This window comes from Siniperca chuatsi, linkage group LG8 (assembly GCF_020085105.1).
Source record: "Siniperca chuatsi isolate FFG_IHB_CAS linkage group LG8, ASM2008510v1, whole genome shotgun sequence".
Lineage (NCBI taxonomy): Eukaryota > Metazoa > Chordata > Actinopteri > Centrarchiformes > Sinipercidae > Siniperca > Siniperca chuatsi.
Window position 1 is genome coordinate 4,687,673 of NC_058049.1, and position 21,992 is coordinate 4,709,664.

The 21,992-nt window shown below is 37.9% G+C and overlaps 1 protein-coding gene across 7 annotated transcripts; it reads left to right on the top strand.

Annotated features, from left to right (window-relative positions):
* The first annotated feature begins 3,649 nt into the window (after positions 1–3,649).
* On the top strand, positions 3,650–21,820 carry LOC122880204 (mitotic spindle assembly checkpoint protein MAD1). Of its 7 annotated transcripts, none has more exons than XM_044205054.1 (8): positions 3,650–4,409; positions 6,133–6,287; positions 8,873–9,075; positions 11,549–11,636; positions 14,006–14,118; positions 15,331–15,477; positions 15,723–15,813; positions 21,531–21,820. In XM_044205054.1, exons 1-8 carry the CDS (start codon positions 4,313–4,315, stop codon positions 21,567–21,569), a joined length of 933 nt encoding a protein of 310 aa, XP_044060989.1. In that variant the 5' UTR covers positions 3,650–4,312; the 3' UTR covers positions 21,570–21,820. The 7 variants fall into 7 exon arrangements, with proteins under 7 accessions (XP_044060989.1, XP_044060987.1, XP_044060991.1 ...); XM_044205052.1 differs by having other exon boundaries at positions 3,656–4,409; positions 6,130–6,287; XM_044205056.1 differs by having other exon boundaries at positions 3,656–4,409; positions 6,130–6,287; positions 15,723–15,771.
* Positions 21,821–21,992: the final 172 nt, after the last annotated feature.

Here is a 21,992-nt window from a genome sequence, read left to right on the forward strand (position 1 = left end):
TCTCCTTTGAATGACTACAAATGCATTTGCTTTGCCGACAAGACTGGGTCAGATAGGCATATGTCGCTCATTTTACAAGACTTCACAGTAAATAATCTTAACTGATATCATCTGCATGGCCTAGTTTGTCCTGTTGTTGAGCAGCACTCAGTGCCCTCAGGAGAATCAGCCCATTACTGACAGAAAAACAGAGTCAAAACATCTCATCGTGTCAAGTAGAAGGAGGGCGTTTTAAAAATATGCAGGGATGATTGTCAATCATCTTCAATCTTTCTTATTGAAGGGAAGTCAGCTTGATGATCCTGTACCGACATCACCAATTTAGTGGATGATTTAATTTCAACTACTTGGCAACACTTTAAGCAGTATATAAACATTTATTAAATGGTTACTTTACAACACACTATAATGTAGTTGTAATCAGATATAATGTTTATTAATGTATCTCTCAACAACTATTAACTCCTTCTGTGGGCACCCATAACTGGAGGCTGGTGTATAAACAGATAATGAACAACAATATAGTAAAACACAGTTGTATTAATATAAAAATATATATCTACATAGGAGAAGTTATGTCCTTATAACTAAATATTAACTAACTAAATAAATAATGGAACAGGGGGACTTAAAGTTTAAAGTGTAAACTACTTATTGTGCGTACAGAAGCTTTGGAAAATATTCAGACCTCTTCACGTTGTGCACACTTTATTGTGTTATACATTTAATTTGAAGTTGAATAAATAAACTTTTTTTTTTGCCATCAATATACGCACAAGAACCCATAATGACAAAGCGAAAACATGTTTTTGGAAATGTTTTGTACATTTATAAAACATCTAAAATCAAATCTTTCATTTACATAAGTATTCTGACCATTTTCTATGGCACCGTAAATTGAACTCAACCTGTTTGCTTTGATTATCCTTTAGATATCTGTTCTAATAGTTTCACTTTTTGTTCTTCCTTATAACTGTTCTCTGGGTTATTGGGTGCAGATTGATGGTTAAAAAAAAAGCATGTTTTTAAAAAAATTTTAATTAAATGTATACTGTAAGGGACCAAATTTGAAACAACTTAAAACTCTGACTGGCAATGTCTTTGACGTTTGATTAAATATAATAACACTCTTTTTTTTAAAAAAAGAGAAAGACTTTTACCACATTTATTTCAGTTAAGTTATCCAGATAACCGAGTTATCCTACCTGGAACAGGCCCATAGATGCATGGGTTTTTAACAACTCATATTGATAGTCAGTATTTATTTAGCACTTATAAGTTGATTGTTTTTATTGATTTCTCTAATGAATCACATGAATTAACTTTTTACCCCAGAAATGTATTATTGTGAATAATGTATAATGAACAGTGTTCATTCAGATCATCATGGGGCACTAAAACCCTTAACTCAAACCCAGAGACTGATAAAAAGAAATAGTTTCATGGTAGTGGCTCCCCAACATCTCTTCATTGATATAACTCTGGGATACAGCACTGCCTTTACACAGCATGAGTTAAAAGAAAAGAAAACAATATAAACAACTCATTCATTAAAAAGGTATACAAAGTAATAAATACAGGTTTTCCTAACAGGAGACTGTGAGGAGTAGCTGTGATTTGTCTCCCTCTGCTGGCAACAGCAGCATCATGCAAACTCCCACACAATTAGACACTGTCAGCACCTTTTTGAGAAGAGAAAAGAAGTCAGGTGAGATAACAGCGTCTCATTTATAGACATATCTGGCACCAACCAGCCACAACTCTGTCCTCTGTGTGGCCTCTTCTGGCTAGGGGATTTCACCAAAACCTTTAACTGGAATTTATTATCACAAAGTGTTTATGTTCCCTGTCAGACCTTGACTTTACTGACTTGTATCTGTGCAAAGTTTGTCACTTGAGAGGTGTTTTCACATTCCTCTACTGAAGGGGAGACGTCTGTACACTTCCCTGAAATCTGAGATTCAAACAGACTCCGGGCAAGCTAGATTTGGGACGTCAATTGCAATGCCACCGGCAGAGAAACCTGAATCTTAGCACTAGGTTAGTGAAAGTTTTGACCGCAAACATGGTAGAGTGTGCAGTTTTTAGATGTAAACCGGACCCTGGAGCATCCTTCCACTATCTACTGATGTTATGTCAACTTAACATGCAGCGGTGGTGGGCGGGGTATTCAGAGATCCAGAATTTCTCAATGACAGAGAAAAGAGTAGATGTGCTTCCAGCCCCTTTTCAGAGTTAAAAAATTTTTTTTTTATGTGATTTATCCATGTTAAACAAAATGTTAATCATAACTATTAACTACTAAAATATTTTTTACATACTTTAAAACGTTTCAGGAGGGGAACTTTAACATTATTTGTTGTACTTTATGGGCTTAATAATAAACAACATTCTCTTATTTGTTTCCTATTATCAAGCTAGAAAACAAAAAGTAGTAGTAAAGGAGTCCCCGGGATGCTGTACACAATCATGGGACACTTAACCAGTGAACTTTTTAAATCTGACTGACCTATCACACATATTAAATAGTAATAAAGACAACTCTGGGATACACTATATTAGATACATTAATTATTATTAAATGAATAAATGACATGCAAAGATTGGAAAAGACTTCGCGAGCACATATCTACACCAAGGCTGCACAGTCCTCTAAATCGGTTATCTTAATGACTGAAAATGAGTTTTCAATCTGCATCTAGATCCAGATCTTCATTACAACACACGTAGTGACAGACAGTGGTAGAGGAAGTATTCAGATCCTTTACTGAAGTAAAAGTACTAATACCACACTGTAAAAATACTCTGTTACAAGTAAAAGTTCTGCATTGAAAATTATGAAAGTATAAGTATAAGAAAGTAAAAGTATGTAAGTATAATCAGGAATGTACTTAAAGTATTAAAAGTGCTCAATGCAGAAAAATGTCCTCTGTGACTGTTATACTATTAAATATTATATCATTAGATTATTATTACTCATGCATTAATGTAAAACAGGATTTTACTGTTGCAGTTAGCTCATTTTGAACTATTTTGTATGAGACTGCAACTAAGGATTATTTTCATTATGGATTAATCTGCTGATTATTTTCTCCATTAATCGATTGATTGTTTGGTTTGTAAAAATTCTGAAATTAGTGAGAAAAGCCGTCACAGTTACCCAGAGCCCAAAGTGACGCCTTCACAATGCTTGTTTTGTCCAACCAACAGTACAAACCTCAAAATTATTAAAGATAAATTCAAATAATTAAAATACTTTCAAGGAAAAGCAGAAAATCTTCACAGTTGTGAAGCTGGAACCATAACATGTTTTTGCATGAAAAATGACTTAAACGGTTATCAAAATAGTTGCCAATGAATTTTCTGTCAATCGACTGATTGATTAATCAACTAATCGTACTTTTATAAACTGGTGAGTAGTACGGTCTAGACTTGCTCTATAGGAAAACTTTAATGAGATAACTTGGCGCTATATAAATAAAATTTAATTGAATAAAATTGAATTAATTTATAACAAAACATCATATTTTATAAGCTCTTCATGTGTTTTTATGCAAAAATTTTAATTTGTAAAGTGACTAAAACTGTCAGATAAATGTAGTGAAGTAAAAATATTTAGAAAAGTATAAAAGTATAAATCGGCATGTACCTCAAATTTGTACTTGGTACTAGGTACAGTACTTGAGTAAATGTACTTCTTTAAATTAATTAGTTGCAGTATCTCATCAGAAATTAGCAGTTTTCTTCAAACAGTTTTAGATTATATTCTACATACAAACTACTAAGACATATAGAGATATAAAATACAAGATGTTATTACATGCCAATGGTATTTTCCTGTATAAAATCTCTTATGCAATCCTATATAATTTAAGTACTAACCTGCAGCTGCTGCTGTAAAGACGCCTGCCTGCTAGACACAACATGCCCGACTTACTTCAGCTCTCTCCTGCAGCACTTGTTGCCTTGGAGGAGAATTTTAAAACAAATTTGGCATATAACGTCAGATCAAGCCTTCAGTTTGTGCATGAAACAAGTCATAGTTTTCCTATTTATTTAAGCAGTGAACCACACACACACCAGCAGCATGCCTCACCCCCATGTTATGAAAACAAAAGCTTGGATTAATGCTGAAACTTGCCCTTTGTAGGTGCGCTCCAGGTCTAAGTCTTCTTTAAGACAGACTTCATGGACAAGGAAAGGGAATGTGCACACTGCGTCCTATCTGACCATGTGGGACACCCCCACCCTGCCCTAAGGAGCATGGGAAGGTGGAAGAACCTTTAGATTGAAGAGAGCAGTTCAGACACAGATGAGCATGAGGAGGTTTTTCCAAGCACACAGGGACGAAGACCACAGTCAGATCCAGTATCTGACAGCCAAGTGCACCCGCCTGGCTCATGATAAAGGTAAGTCATGGAGGTCAAGACTTTGACCTCTGAGGATAGTTACACATTTACATTTTAGAGCCACTACTGGAGTATACAGGTTCAGTCTGGTGTTAACTGCAATTATTCCTTTTTTGTCTGTTATGTTATTTATGTCTCCTCTAATTCACAATTTTATTAATTTCACCTGAGGCACCAATAAGCGCAAACTTAGTACTCACATAGATCTGTCGCATCTAAAAGTTTATACTTCATGCTATTTATGGGATTTTTAAAAATGCATTAAATTCATTTAAATCTGGTTTCATGCCATAAAATGAACCACTTACAAAACGGACTACAAGGATTCATGCTACATGCTCACTGTAAGTAGTAAAATGAACGTGTTGTTAGTACGTGTGCATTTTCTCTGCATATTGTCCACAGCAGATAATAAAACTTAACCTGGTTCAAAGGTCATAACTTGAAAGTGAAACAGTGCCTTGTAGACTGTAAAAGTGTGTTTCTCTGGTTGTATTTATCACTTTGATATTGTCAGATTGTATCCTATGAAAACAATTACAATACAGCACAGTGACAATAACCCATTATAACATCACTTAACAAGTAATCAGATTAGTTTAGAGCCCCTACCAGTGAAGCATGTCTGAAGGCATAAAATCTGTTTTTTTTATTATATTTTATGTATGTTATTTTTGCTTGTGACCCCTTAATGTGAACCAATGTCTACTTGGTCCGTGTCTATGAGTTGTGAGCACAGTTTAATCAAAGCGTAGTTTCCCCCTCTGACTGTTGCATCTGAATCATCTTTTAGAGGCCTCAAGAGATAAGACTAAACAGTATTTGACAAAAGTCAGAAAAATAAACAGAATTTAATCTAGCAGAAATTAGTAAGTAGTTAATATTCAGTTTTCTTATTTTCTACCAAAGTAATCTCCCATTTGTTTTAAACATGTTAGAATGACAAAGGTAATGGATTATACTTAAACGACCACACCACAGCACCTCACCCTTTCCAGAGAATTTTGTAATCATGGCACAATGCCATTAAACATCAAGGACTAGTTTGCCAGCTGTGACCTATCAGAGTCAAATTTACAATGTGCACACAAGATACAGAGTTTCAAAAACAATTTAATCTAAGTTAAAACAACAATAACACACAATATGTAATAACATAATAAGTGATAGACTAACAGAAGAGAAGAGATGAGGAAACAGACACCTAGCAGTAGCGTGGTAAACTGTAAGAGACATTAAGAAATCTGACCTTTATCAACCTCTGTTAATGACCAGTAGGAGTTGCAACAATAATCATAGACCCTGTCTACAATATGAACGTGATGTGGACAATAAAGTGACATTTGCACATGAGAGATGAGGTCGGCCGCAGAGCAGAAATCCAAGAGAAATGTATGTAAAAAACATGTCGGGACACTTAACTCCCACATGAGCGCAGTGATGAGGTGAGGAGGGTGGGAATGCCTTAAAACTCCAATGAGAGGAAAGTTTTTCCAATGCCAGGAAATGTCAGCAGCTGATATACGACCCTACATTTAAAGTGTTATGGGATAAAACATTATTTTATGCTGTGGGCAGTGAAAACCTTACTTTTTCATTACCTTTCATTAAAACACGTCCAAGTGGCACACATTCAGCAGATCTTCTGTTTTAATGAAAATCATCTAAAGCTTTGGTTTAGCGGTCCAACCTGACTTTGGTCTGTTCTTTGTGGCTGCAGCAGTGCTTGACAGGGAGTTCCTGGTGTCCAGAGACAGGGAGAGGAAGCTGCAGAATGCACTGGAGGCTACGACCACTCGACTCCTCCACCAGGAGCAGCTGAACATGGAGCTCAGGATGAAACATGACCAACTCATCAGCAGGATCCACCAGCAGCAGGTGAACTGGTGAATTGAATGTCTGTCAGAGGCTGAGGTGCTCTGTAGGTAGAAATAAAGACATAATCTCATTGTTTGAGTTAAACCACAGCGGGTGGGGGTCATTTATCTACAGTTATATTAGATCTTAAAACTGCTGTAATCAATGTCTTTATATTAACAATAGATCAAATGATCAAATGTGTATGTGAAAGGAGTCGCTACTAGTCCCACAGAGAATTATCACCCAGCTCTCCATTTCCCCCTCAGCTCTAAGGAGCATTTTAGCATCTTTCAGCTCATTATTTTGGTTAGCGACTAGCTGGTGAAGATAGTGGAGCATCTAGCAGCTAAAGAGACATTTTTCTAAGGAGATGGTGGAGAGGAAAACAGAGTTAAAAGGAGAGTGAATATTGGACATTCATCAGATGGCCAGAAACATAACATTAAATGATTGATAATGTTACTCCATGTCTGCCCTATGTGAAAGTAGGCAACTGTTTTCTGACAAATTTGCTGTATAATATGTTAGTGTAGTATTAAAGCTTTTTAACGGTGCCCCTTAGTGGCCAAAAAAATCAGTGAATGCAGGTTTAAATTACTGTTGATCATGAATGGTAAAGCAGGAACTCAAAATACAAAATACAACCCAAGGTACCTAGTGTGTTAGCCTAAGCTGCAACAGTCATTTGGACTCAAATGTTAGGAAGACTAACACATTTTTCTTTACTTTGCTGCATTAAGTGATTCTTTTTCATTTCTTGGGGGCATTCAGCACAAACAGAACAACATTAGCATTCATTTTTCCGTCCGCCTGATGCATTGAAGTCCAATATTCACTCTACTTTTTGCTCTGTTTTGGTCTCTACCAACTCATGAGACAAATATCTGGCTCTTTAGCAGCTAATGTTCCACTTTTTCCACCAGTCTCTAACTTTATGTGTACTATGGATTTATCATAGCTTTTCTTTTTGCTGAAAAGCTGCCTGCTTCTGCTGGAAATTAAGTTGCTGAGAGTGCTGAGACTGAATCAGTTGGTAAATGTGCCGTGAAACCAAAACTATTAGTTTAAAGAGGCTAAAAAGCTCCGTAGAGCTGCAGAGTTAGCTGATAATTCTCTGTGGGTTTGTCACAATGAACAACTCCTTTCACCTAATCATGATTTCCAAAGCATTTAGCTCTATTTAAACCTCAAATGTTGGTTTGGCAATTGGAGGCTTGTTAGGAAATACTTACCTGAGTCTCTCAGAGTGACTTTTTAAAATTTGTGTCATTTCACCTTGTAGTATTTAACCTCATTACAATCCCATAATTTAAATGCACATAGCCATGACCATACCCGCGGGCCACCTATGCTGCAATTACTGAAATTACACTGGAATTAGGCTACCAGTAAGTGCCACTGTTAACATACTGTAAATGCAGAGGTTTTGGCAGTGGTTACCAACCTTTTGGGGTTTTTGGCTCCTCGACACAGGTTGCATAGGTATGAGTTGTGAGCTGTAAGCAGTTTAACTAAAGAGAGACTTTATTCTTTTCTCGGGCTGTTTTATTTCATTACTTTTAGAGGCCTAGATCCAGTAATTCACAGGAAAAAAGCAAAGACTAGAGGCAACTCAGAAATAAATGAACTTCATTTTGTGTGGCAGAAATAGGTTGTTGTTATTTTTTACCTTTTGACCTCTAAGATTTATTTTGTGACCCAAACCCCAGTTCTAATAGTTTGGGATATGTTAAGACAATTTTCAAAGATACATTTTTTCACATATTTAGAAATCTGATGTTTCACTAAACGTGCAGTTTTTTTTAGCAGTGCCCTGCTTCACATTTATCCTGTTTTACACAGTTTTTACTCGGGAGCTGCACAGTAACACATGAGCAGCTCTTCTAGAAACCTTGATGGTATTTGTTGTGACAAAGATTGTGACTCACTCACTTTCCCCACATAGATTTGATATAGCATCAGATTTGGGCTTGTCACAAACTCTTTGACTGAGTAAAATAAGATTAATATGCATAGTTAATATGTGCCATTTATGTTTATTTTGTCCATGTTTGAGTGGTGGAAAATAACTGAGTAATTAACTTTCAAAGGGAAACATTGTACTTTTTTCTACATTTCTTTAATAAATTTATCAGTTACTAACTACTTTACACATTCAGATTAATAATACTAAATATTATCAACAAATAAAATATTATATATTATTATGGATTAAGCCACCCAGCAGTATATAAAGTAATTAAAAATAGCTCCACCTTTACCAGCTGCAACATTAAAGTGATACGTATATTAATCTGTCAATAATTATAATTCAGTAATATAATTCTGAAATAGGCCATTCTACATAATGAGTAATTTTACTTTTGGTACTCTGTAAGTAACAGAATTCAGCAGAGAAATTTAAAGAATGATTGATGAAAACATGAAATAGTGAAAATAGTACAATAAAATAGAATTTTGTTTTGTAAAAACATTCTGCAAAAGGTATGTGAATTAGTATGGATTGCTTACATGTATGTACTTATCTCTGTATCATGTGTGTAGATGAGGATGTGTGTGTGTGTGTGTGACTGTGTCAGTATCTCCATGTGTCTGCCCTGTAGGACCTGGTGGACTTGCTGCAGCAGCGTGTGGTCCTGCTGGCGGGGGAGAGCTTTCGGGACGGGGAGCTGCTGCGGCAGGTCGGCTCAGAGCTGCTGTGCCTGCAGAGCTCTGAGGTGAAGCTGCAGGGCCTGGTGGAGCAGCTGCACGCTGAGGCCCAACACAGAGCTGTGGTGGCAGACAGCCTGCAGGCAGAGCTGCGCAGGTAGGCCCATAACAAACGTCATGTCCTATGCATGAAATCAAGTGCATACCCACGCAAGCAATTTACTCACCCTTTTATGTGTTACATGTTGCATCGTATCATTAATAAGCCACATGTAGAGCTGAAATAGTATTTTTTAGCATTTGTGCCTTCATTTGAAAGCAAACTGTGGATAAGTGACAGGAGAGAGAGGGGGAATGACGTGCACCAAAGGTCCCTGGCCGGAGTTAACACAGCGATTGTAATCACAGTACAGTATATTGAATGAGCCTGTGCCACCAGACATCCCATTCACGTTGGCTTACCTGTTCTATAATCTCAATGCACAGTGGTTGTTATAAAACCTGTTATCCATCTTCTTGACCTGCAAAACAAAACCACACAGAACATCACCATGGCAATGGGGGTGGGGTCAAGGACCAGCATCCTCTTTACAACAAAAAGCAGCAGGGCTGATGGGAAATCTGGTCTTACTGTAATTTTGAGTAACACAAAATACATGTAAGCCTCTTAAAGCTGCTCTCAACATTAATCCTTATATTCGTCCAATATTCAGTTAGGCGACTGACATTTTAAAATGAGTTAACTTAAGGTCATAATATAATAATAAAAGCAGAAAAGCACAAATATAAACAAACAAATCAACTGTAAAGCAAACATGCTTATGCCTAAATTTGCTTATTTTCTGTGTTTTATATCCTTGTAAACTGAATATCTTTGGGTTTTGGACAGTACAAGGAAACTGAAGACGTCACTGTGGGCTCTGGGAAGTTGTGGGGGGGCATTTTTCACGTTTTAAAATTTGCTCTTTTCCAGATAAATTATATTTCATTACAGTTTTGAACAGTTTTTGTTAATATGGGTAGTAATCACTTTGAGTGGGTGGTCTTAAGTTCATTGCGCTGTATATCATCTTATCAGTGTACATCAGTGGTGATGATACTAAACTTTAACTTTTCAGTTAAAACTGTAGCACAAACCTTTACTGTGCTTCAGACTCGTCACAGCTCTGACAGCAGGAAATACCTGAAAAAATGGTTGTGGTAACCTGTCACACTCCTTGTTTTTCTTATCCATGTTGAATTGTTCATGGTTTGATTTAAACACATTTCTCCATGTTCCACCCAGCTGTTAAAACTGAAGAAAATATAAAAACAAACAGTAACCCAGATAAGGCCGCAGACTCAGAAAAGAAACATTCAAATGAATAAAAGAAGTACTAACGTTTGATTACCATCTCCAGCAAACTGATGCCAAGTGGAGCTGTCACCAGCTGCTCTGCAAACCCACAGAGAAGAACTTCATCTCAAACTGTTGTCTCAAGACTGAATAAAAACATCGAGTTCGGACCTGCAATTTTAAGTCAGCAGAAATACAGCGCCGTGCCTCAATCTGCTGACTTTAAATCCCTGTGGAGAGTTGGCTTAGTGTCAGAATACGTTATCACATTATGATTCCAGGAATACAGCAGCCCACAAGTCATCAGTTAAAATTATTACTGACTCTAACATTAAATGCATTGATACAATCGTAAAAAAAGAGTCTCATTAGCTTGTCTGTGATGGAGTAGCAAGGATCACGGATGGTTGGAAATAGAAATGAATGATGAATAGAAAGATCTGTGGAAGAAACACCTGTAAAAACACGAAAAAATAAGGAACATTATTTTAGTTAAGAGCAATCCAAAGCACCAAACTGTCATATATTGCACTTAAACTTAGACTAAAAGCCCTTAAATGAAAAGTCTTCATGCTACTCCTTTCTCTAATTTCTGCCAATGACTGTAAAAAAGTAAAGAAATAATGTCTAATTTTCATGATTTAAAGAAAAAAGCTATACTGCACTATATCAGACAAACATTAATTATTTCAAATAGAAAGCTATAAAATGACTGTAGAGGTAGGGGTATTTTTAATGATTATACAGTGGCGTTAATGTGTGGACACAATCTGTTGTCAAATGTTGTTGGCGCATTTTGTGTATTAATATAAGAGATCAGATGGATGGAGTTTCCTTATTATTTGAACATCTAACTTGTTACTACTATGCACATTGATGTATCATCTGTATTATTATTATTAGCACTATTGCACATCTGTTCACCCTCCACAGCCAACAACACTCATCACATTATCACATTAATGTAGTTCTGTATGTCTGTGTATCTTCATCTGCACATTCCTTATTAAAAATGTTTACATTTCATTCTCTTTGTTTTAATTCCTGTACAGCTCTTTCTCTTTCTCTTACTTTGTATATTTTGACTATTATGCACCACAACACCAAGAAAATTCCTTGTATGTGAAAACCTTCCTGCCAATAAACCTGTTTCTGATTCTGATTCTGTGCAGTGGAAAACATTGTGTGCTGACAGCTACATTCATATGACTGTACTCTAGTTAAAGTAAACTGGTAAAGCGTTAAGAGTACACACAGATGATAGATCAAATCTTTTTGTATTTGTCACCAACAGTAAGACAGTGGAGCTGGAGGAGCTACAAGAAACCAACAAAACCTTGACGGAGGAGCTGAAGGATTTACGCACCGCTCATCAGAAGAAGGTAAGGGAACAAAGTTTAGCACAAAAACAGAAAGGAATGCAGCTCTGCCATGTTTTGTGCGTAAGTGCATAACAAGTCAGTTCTGACTGTAGGAGCTAGTAAAGCACTAAAGTGTAGCGCCACTAGTTAAAAGCAATTTCAAAATTCTATCAAAAAAGTGTCAAAATGAATCAAAACCTCCATAGAAACTTCTTAAACCACTCATGCAGCATAATCCACTGCTCTACTGTTGATCCGTATATTCACGTTTTCTGATTTTTTTTATTGATTAAGCGATTAAATGTTTAGTCTATAAAATGTCGTGGAATAGCAAAAAATGTCAAATTAACATATTCAAACAGCTTGTTTTGTCCAACCAACAGTCCAAAAACCCAAAGAGATTACATTTCACTATTATAAAAGGCTAAGAAAACCATCAAATATGTGCATTTGAGAAGCTGGAACCAGTGAATGTTTTGCATTACTCAAAACAATAAATAATAAATAATAAATTATGAAAATGAATTGATTTGGTGTCAATTGACTAATCTTTTAATCCACTAATTGTTTCATCTTTAATGTTCCAGTATGTTGGATTTAGTGGCATTTAGTGGTGAAATTGCAGATTGCAACCATTTGAATACCGCTTGCCTCACCCTCCACCTCCATGCGTGTAGGAGAAACTACGGTGACCACGAAACTCGCGAAAAACGTGAACGGCCCTATCTAGACCCAGTGATTGGTTTGTCCTTTCTGGTCTACTGTAGAAACATGGTGGTGCAACACGGACCCCCCCCCCCCCCAATGTAGATAAAACTGCTTATTAACTATTCTTATTTTCAGGATGTGATCAAGACAACAAGACTAATGGAAACATACTTATAAATATTATACTCCATTTCTGCCAATAGCTCCTCCTAAATGTTACACACTGGACCTTTAAGTCTTTTAATGTACAAGAGTAGACAAAAGTTTGCTGGAGTTTGTTTAAAAAAATTAATTTATACCAGGACACTTATAGACTAACAATGTAGATACAGAAAGCGCAATAGTAATTTCCATTTTTCAGTGACATGAAGAAAATAATTGGTGGTATACACTGCTTGAGGGCCAAAAAAACCCCATTATTGTCCATCACAACATGACAGAAATAGTCTTCAAAATACACAGTACATTCATTACATCAAATTCACTTTCGATGGACCTGAAACATTAAACAAAAAGGGAAGAAGTATGCCAAAGTCCCTGTGCGATTTCAACGTCCACCTGCGGTATGATGTGAAATGTAAATATTATCATAATCTGAAATTTCTGCTTTGACATTGTGGGCTGAGTTTGTGTGACTATATACTAATATGGTGTGATTAATGAGATTATTCAGACACATTAATCAACAAGAAACCAAACATTTAAATACCCACCAGCATCTAAGAGCACAATATAAACGTTTGAACAGCCTACGTGTAGTATACAGAGGAATGTAAAGAAATTATGCTCCAAAAAAAAATCTGCTGCTCAGTGGATGCAATGTCACTTTTGTCCAGCAGATGTCAGGATTTGACACTTTGTTCAACACTGCTTTGGTCTTCTCTGGTTGAGAATAAATAGATGAATAATGGACTTTTAATGATGAATGTGGAGTAGTTCTCTTTGTCAAGCTTGGAGCCAACTCCTCCAGAAATAATGCAGCACAACATCATCCTGCTGCCAGCTCCTCCAAGCAGAAGCAATGGATTAACACTGTTCATGCTTTTCTCAGGCTAGTTAAGGTCAGTGTGCCAGCATGCCAGTTAGACAATGAATAACAAGTCTGCTCTTGGATTTTGAATAATACATTTCATGAAACAATAAATTTGAACCTCAAGGTTTTATGTACTGTGGCCAAATGTTAAAAACTACTACCACCCCAGAGAACACACTAATTCAGATTCACCTGGCATTGGGTTTGTATTGAGCCTGGGCATTAGTGAAACATTCCTACACACTGTCAGGATTTTTTTCTTACTGGCCCGTTTCAACCAGTCCATCAAACAGCAAACAATCCAGGTCTACAATGATCTCTCCTATGAGACAGCTACACAAGTCCAACAGAACAAAACGACAGACTGCCATGTCAGTGAAAAACTTAATGAGAATATTTATTTGTGGTGGACCAAGTCAGTGAATTATTGTGAAAGTCCTGGGAGTTGGAGATTAAGTCCGAACCTGTTGCATTCTCTCATCTTTCTAGATGACGGCAGTGAGTTTCAAGAGTCTTTTTTTCTGATCTATATTTGAGCCCAGACAGACACAAACACACCACAGTCGCCCTCATTACTTCCTGCTTTCTTGTTGTCTTGATCACATCCTGGTTGAAGGAGGAAATAAAGTGATGTTGTCTTGTTTCTGAGGTGAGGGAACTGCAGCAGGAGAATGAGGGAAGTCTGGGGAAACTACAGGAGACAGCAGAGCAGTTTGAATGGCTCTGTCAGCAGCAGCGCTACTGGATGAGTTGTGTCAAGAGGTGGGTATTTTCTCCCTAAACGTTCGACCTGATCAAACTGACTTTTACAATCACACACAGCATCTGATACACAAGAGCTGATGTAAACAACTTTCAGAGGACATTTGAGGCCCTGACAACCAACTTTGCTAATGAGCGACATAAAGACACTGTAAACTGTCGTTGTCAGAATGGTACTGTATATTTCCCATGAGAGATTTATGTTTTTGTGTTTTGTCTGTACTCTTCTCACACACCAATAAAAATTTAAAGCAATACTTGAACATTTTGGGAAATTCGCTTATTGGCTTTCTTAGTTTTCTGGCAACATCACTCCAACAAGTCACTGACCCGGCAAAGAAAAGCTCCCAACAAATGACTCTACGTAAAACCACAACTTTCTTCTTTTTTTTTCTTCACACTTTGTACGGATTAAACAAACAAGATATAACATGTTAATTAATGAGCTTTAGAAGTGTTGGTAGGCAGATTTGTTTTACCTTAGGACAGAGCCAGGCTAGTGGTTTCCCTGTTTCCAGTCTTTATGCTAAGCTAAGCTAACCAGCTTCTGTCGGTAGCTACATATTTACCATACAGACACAAGCGTGGAATCGATCTTCTCAGCTAACTGTCAGCAAGAAATCAAAGTTTTTTTTACAAAATGCCAAACTATTCCTCTAACCATTATTCATTTATAAATGAGTATTGATTGTTGTTTATTTAGACACAAATATTAAATGTAATACAGAAATACTTAATGTGTCCATTGTGTGTATGTGTTTTTTCTCCTATGTGAGACACAAATGTGTAGACTTTGAATATAAATATCCCCTGGGTCAATAAAAACTAACTGACTATGAACTCAACTTTAGGACGTACAAGCTCTTCTACAGGATGTAAAAAAAAAAAAAGTTTGCTAAGAGGCATTAACCTCCCATCCAAATATCCCCCCCTGTGCAGTCAGTGCAGGTACTGGAACTGCACAAAATACATATTTTGAACAGTGCTCCTTGCTAGTAAAGGGGGTACCTCCATATGTAGTCGGGCCTTATGTTGCTGCTTCCTGTTTAGTTTAACTACACACTCACTCATTGTATTTGGAAGAACAGCTGAGTCTACTTAAATGAAGAGATGCAGAATCACCCACGACAGGGCTATGAATCCAGGGTGCAGGAATTTTACAATTTAAATTGCTTAGCTGGTCACTGTGCATAAACAAATCTATTTCTACAGATTCAAAGACTGCCTGATGAAGGAGAGAGAAGCTCTACGGGTCCTCATGTTGGAAAAGAACGCTGAGAAACCGAGGAAAAGTTTACATGACGACTGTCCCACACAGGGCGTCCTCTGTCCCCTGCAGGACTCTAAATGCTGTGACAGGTAAGGAAGAACGAACAGTGAGGAATAAAGTAGATCAGACAGATAGATGCAACATAAACTTATCACTATGATAAAGCTACACATCTTTTGCCAGAAATCAGCTCTGGAATGTTTAAAAAACAAAAAACTCCCACTGGGAATGAAATAAAGAAAACAAAATTCTTCTATATCTCCCATCATTTTTATACATTTTCCACTGACTTTGGCAGTGTTTCCAACACGTCCAACCTGCCTTTCTTTTGAAGCAGTAGAACATCGTGGGACGCAGGTGCAGTGGCTGACCTGGAGTCTCAGGTGGATAAGTCAAACACGCTGTATGAGGAGCTCTTTAACCGGGTATCACTTTAATTTTTCTATCCAGTAGGTTTCTTAATGGTCATAAGCTCCATGGCTAAAAATTGCAAAGGTCTCATCTTGTTCACAAACTCTTTGCAATGTGTTCAAGAAATCTTGTCGCAGCCTGAATGTTTTGCATAGCCCTTCTACATGTCATAGTACACCAGTTCAGTGTTTGGAAACTTTGGGCAGGAGACACATGCAAACCTCAGGGGAGAAATATTAGAGATTTATTAGGGAGGGCTAATATTCATATGAGTATGGTTGCCAGTCCCCAGAGGAATTGCTGTGCTGTCAGTTCTTCCAGAAATTAGAGGTAGGTCTTGAACAGGGGAGGTGAAGTGTGTTTTTCTGTCGTCTGTAGACTGTTAAAAGTAAAGAGGCTTTGAGGTACCCGTAGGGGTTACTGAAAGCTCTTTGGCAACCAAACACAGAATCATAACGGTTCAGCACTTCACCTCCTACTTCTGACCTCCACAAACCTCTCATATGTAAAGTAGGGCTGCAACTAATGATTATTTTCGTTATCATATAATCTTTAATTATATTTTTTCGATTATTTGATTTATTGTTTTGTCTGTAAAATGTCAGAAAATAATGAAAAATTCCCACAGACCAAGAAGATGGATTCATATTGCTCATTTTATTGGAATAACAGTCCAAAACCCAAAGATATTCAGTTTACTATCATATATGATAAAGAAATCCTTGCATTTGAGAAGTTGGAACCAGAAAATGGTTGACATTTTTGCAAGAAAAATGTCTGAAACTATTAACGGATTATCAAAATAATTGCTGATTGATTTTCTTTCAATCAATTAATCGAAAAATTGTTCCGCTCTAATGTGAAGGTTCTTAAAAGAAGCCTCTAAGAAAATCCAATAGCTTGTTGGCTCTCTTTGTATTTCACTAGAACCCTTGAACAAACCTTTATTTTAAGAGCGACCACTTCTCTATTAAAACATTTCTGAATCAGAGACAAAGACTGAAATAGAAGACATCTAGAAAGAAGGGCTAATATTCATCTGGGCGCGGCTGCCAGTTCCTACAGGGGTTGTCATACAGCCAGAACTCCAGAAACTTCATGGGTACTGGAGTCTCATCTTTGTTTTTGTCTTTGGTTGCTTGAAAGCCTTTATGCAATCACTGGGTAACCGCAGAATGTTCCTTAAAGAAGATACTAACGCAAACACTGCCAGTATGTCCGTAAGCTTTTGACGTAGGAGTCAGTCATATGTTTTGTACACCCATTCATCCACCCAGACTCCTTCATAAGTCCTTTGAGTTTTTGTAAAGGTATATGAACGTCACGTTTCTACTGAACATTAAAGTAGCTATAGTGAAGCATTTAGCAGCTAAAGAGTCTGATATTTCCCTCACGAGTTGGTGGAGACCAAAAACAGAGCTAAAGGAGCTACATTCACCAGGTGGACACAAACACGACTCCAAATGAATGCTAGTGTTGCTCTGTAACTGCTGGATGTGTAATTAAGCAACTGTTTATACCATATCAACTAACTCAAGTGTTAGTGTTCTTAACTTGTTACCGCTGCCCCCAAGTGGCTAAATTTTTTTATTGTTAGTGCAGGTTTAAAAAAGTGCTGTTTTAAACTGTGTAAACAATCAACCAATGCTTTCCTCCTTCAAGTCTATTGTTCTTGTACTGTACCCATGGGCTACAGTTGATTTAGATTTTAGAAGGGACCAATATCTTTAGAGTGATCAGTTCAGTGTTTTAAAATCTCTGGATCGGAGACAAGTTCAGATTTTGGGGGTGAAATATTAGAAACCCAAAATACAGGGCTAATATTCATCTGGGCACAGCAGCCAGTCTGCAGTGGGCTTGTTGTGGTGCCAGGATTTTCAAAAAACCTTCAAGGGCAGTGAAGCCTCATCAGGGTTTTTATTTTGTCTCTCTGCTGTATATTTTAGCAAGAATATACAACTTCATACAGTGTTCAGATGTTTTGCAGAAACAATCGGGTGTGTCTTTGGAAGACATTGCCATACCATCTAACAGCCACTAGGGGGCACACAGGCCAACTATGAATAGGGCTCAATATTTTAATTGTGTATTTTAAAACGTGGAAATTTATTTTAATATTCAAAATGACCACTGATAATGAGTGAGAATGCAATAAAAAATAAAAACAATGCTACAAAATCAGGGTACGAATTAGGTTTTAGAAAAAAAAAGTATTCAAACTTCTGCAGTTTAACTTGGAGGGAGGGTGCATAATAAGCAGCTTGTTTGCGTTTCACTCCATTTTTCTCTTTAGTTTGAATTACTGAAATATTTTATGACCTTTTCTTGTTGGAATAGGTCCTAACTTACCTACTTTACTATAAACTGGGATGATCAGTGTCTTTTTTCAGCTGGAAATATATTACAAGTTGGGTCTTATTTTTGTTGTTTTTGGCAATTCCCATCAGTGATAATAGTATTGTAAAATTCACTGAGGGGATCGGGAACTCTGTGCAAGAAACAGGTCAGATAAGATTTCCTGTGCAATGAGGGATTATTAACAATGCTCTCATATGCTCACTTTGGTCACAAAAAAAGGACAATTAGACAATCTGGCCAAACTGTCTGATTGTCTGACCCCTTGTGATTTTTACCCCAGTGATATAACTGTTCCCAGATCTCAGCAATTACTTTGGTGAGTAAAATGTTATATCTGACATTATGGCCAAAACTACAAAAATACAACCCAAGTTGAATGGGTGAATAAATGAACATGCCAGAGAATTACTGTCTGAATTTATGAGAAGCTTCTAATCTAAAAAGTAAGTTAGCTTTGAGAGGGTTATTTGATGTATTTATATAATAATAGGGGTTATTTAGATATGAGGGTTTATTAATTAATCTTTTAGGGTTAAGGTGCATAAGTACAATAGCTGCCTTTGGGTTTTAGAAAAGATCCTCTACCTTTAGAGCGACCGTTTCAGTCTTTTAAAATCTCTGGATCAGAGACAAGTGCAAATCTCAGGGGTGAAATAGAAATTCAAAACACAGAGATATTCATCTGAGGACGGCTGCCAGTCCCCTGTGGATTTGTAGGGCTGCCAGAACATTCATAAAACCAATACTTCATGGGCACTGTAGTCTAATCAGTGTTTTATTTTTTCTGTCTGCTTTAAAAAGTTAGAGGAACTTTTGATTGCAAAGCCATTTTGCAATCAAACAGGAACCCCACATTGTCCCACAAAGAACTCCTCCAGGAGGTGTTCACAAATCCTGAAAGGACCTCAAATGCTTCATCCTTCTGGAGGTTTTTTATAGGGAAGAACCCAAAAGGTGATCTCTTGCCGCTTTGGGATTTTTAAAAGCTCCCACATCGTCAGAGTGACAAGTTCAGTGTTTTAAAGTCTGTAGGTAAGAGGAAGCCTGACAGACACAACATAAGGCTGATGCTCGTGTGCGGATGGCTGCCAATCCCCAGAGGAGCCGCTGTGCTGCCAAAGCCTTGAGAGATTGCTGATACTTTCTGGGCACCGGAGTCACATCAGGCCTTTTCTCTGTCTGTCTGTCCGTCTGTCTGTCGGCTGCACATGGCTTCCTCCCAAGCCGTCCGGGTCCTCTTCCAAAGCAGCAGAGAGATGACTAATGACTGGAGGGAGGTGATTGCCAGTAGCCTCTGTGCTTCATTCCCCTCACCTCTCACAGGCTCTGTGCTGCATTTCTTGGGATAATTATTCTGATTGAGTGCAGATGATGCAGGGTGCTTTTTTTTCAGTCCCTGCAGAGCTGAGAGAGGGAGGAAATTTAGCTGGAGGAGCGGGGACCTCCGGAGACACAGAGGAAACAACCATGATAAAACACATTACCAGCTTTGACATGATTTACATCAACCGTAGATTCACACTCTGTAGACATGAGTATCATTCTTAGTTGCTAAAGAGATAAAACAGGGACACAGGAGTGGTATTCTAGCGATGGTTTTGGCGATTTGCAGTTAAAAGACATCTACGTGTCTGTGTTAAAACTGGGCTAAAGTTGGTTGAAAGTGTTTGTTTTATGTGTAGGTTACATAAAGCTTGTTCAAAGTGCATTTAGAAGGAGTTACGACCTATTCACTATTTCACATTAAAACATTATTCAGTATTCATTGAAATGCTTAAGTGTGTAACCCTAGTTCTCTGAGTACCATGCGTGAGGTTTCTCACCACGGGATAAGCCCCCTCCAGCATCCTTTCAAGCCCTAATTCCGTTACGCCAACCCCGAGTGGCTGGCAGTTGTGAAGTGCGGAGATCTTCTGCCTTTATATATTTCTGAGGCAGCAGCACTTGTCATTTAAACACCTCTTCCTGCTTCATAAGTCAAGCCATCTCGCGGCTAACTAGCCTAACTGTCCTTGGACTGGAACCTCCATCCCCGGCCACTAGTATGCTGGAGATTCCAGTCTGATTGCCTTCACCATTTGTAGATTTTACATTACTCTGGCCTGTCCCCAAACATTAGAGTGCTGGGGTTTCACTTACTAGCGAGCATTTGTTTGGCTACACCTAACAAGCTAATGGTACTGGGAACCTGCGGTCACCTCTCTGTTAACGCCAACCCAAGAGCTTGCCCCGTGTGTGACCTCAGCACTCCGTACATTACTCAGCGATTTGGTCACACAGTGTTCGCAAACCTTAGGCGAAAAGTTTAAACATTACTACCTACTACCACAAGCAGCAGGTTGCATCTTCAAAGGTATTTTCGTGATGTTACAGATGTCTGCTTTCTGCCTGGAAAGATCAAATATTTGGCTGGAGCAAAACCAACATTTGAATCCAGTATTTCTAGCGAAGAGGAGCAGAGCTGATCAGCAGTTTTTGTAAAATATTGGATTTAAATGTTTTTGGTTAGTTAGATGGTTTTACCATCCACCCATCCATTACCTATCCACTTATCCTTTAGAGGGTTGCAAAGGGATGGAGCCAATCCCAGCTAACATTGGGCAAGAGGAGGGTACACCCTGGACAGGTCGCCAGTTCATCACAGGGCTGACACATATAAGCAGACAACCATTCATTCTGAGCAGAGAGTAGTCAAATGTGAGATCACATAATACCTTTGAAAATGCAACCTGCTGCTGGACAAAAGGTAAAAGAATTAAGTATTAACTTTCCCCCTTAACTTTGCATAGTTAAAGCTATGTGATCGAATCACGCAGTAGCATACGGAGTGCTGAGGTTACAAATGGAAAACAGAGCTAGCTCACTCAACAATTCAAACTTGCGATAGCTTTCCTTTAACAACTCAGCGAATGGATACAGCTGCCAAACTGCCTTCCACCATGGACAACAGTGATTTTGGTGCTCGCCTGCAGAAACAAAATCTTGAGCAAAGACACACACCAGTTCTGCTCTGTGGGCAGGATAACGCTGGCTTGTGCAACCACTGCGTCCGTTTAGGTTGCATATACTTGTTTCATAAGCCTATTTCAACATGAAGTCAGAACCTACTTCTTAACTACATTTTCCTAACAATTAAAATCTAGTCATTGATGTGCTGTTAGAACAGCAGTTATATGCAACCAAGACATCTAAAGACATGCACTTTTTAGCCAAATTAAGCCCAGTTTTAACCTTCATATCTAGATTTTTGATCAGCCAATACTGTACTTAATTTTTCCTGAAGGCATTTTCCTCTCTGATTTCCCGTCTTGCACATACTTTATGTTTATTGTCTTTGGTCATCTTCACTTACAGTTTATTTTTCTGTCCTCAGGCAGGGAGCCCTATCAACGGATACCAAAAACCTCCTTGAGGACAGAAGCCTGGAGCCTGGACTCGTCTTCTTTTTCTCTTCCCACCTTCTGCAAACCAGAAAATAACTACTAGATGTTTGTGTGTGTGGTTAGCTTTGTGGAATACTTCCCAGTCATTGTCAAAAAACCTCCAAAACCTTGGAAAAACATACCTGTGAAACCATACATTCACTGTTCTTCCACTATTGTTCACCTGTCTTAAAAAGAATGTGCTTCATGATATATGACTGAATTAAACACTGTACAGTTTGCTCCTGTCCTCCTTTTGCGGTGACACATGCACATCACATGTGCCCAAAGGTCCTTTAGTCAAATTTTCCTGTAATTGTCCATTATTCAGACCTTGTAATCAACACCACTAACAAGAGCAAAAGCACCTGAGAATGTTCTCTTTTGTTTTGCCAATGAATCCTCACAGGCAA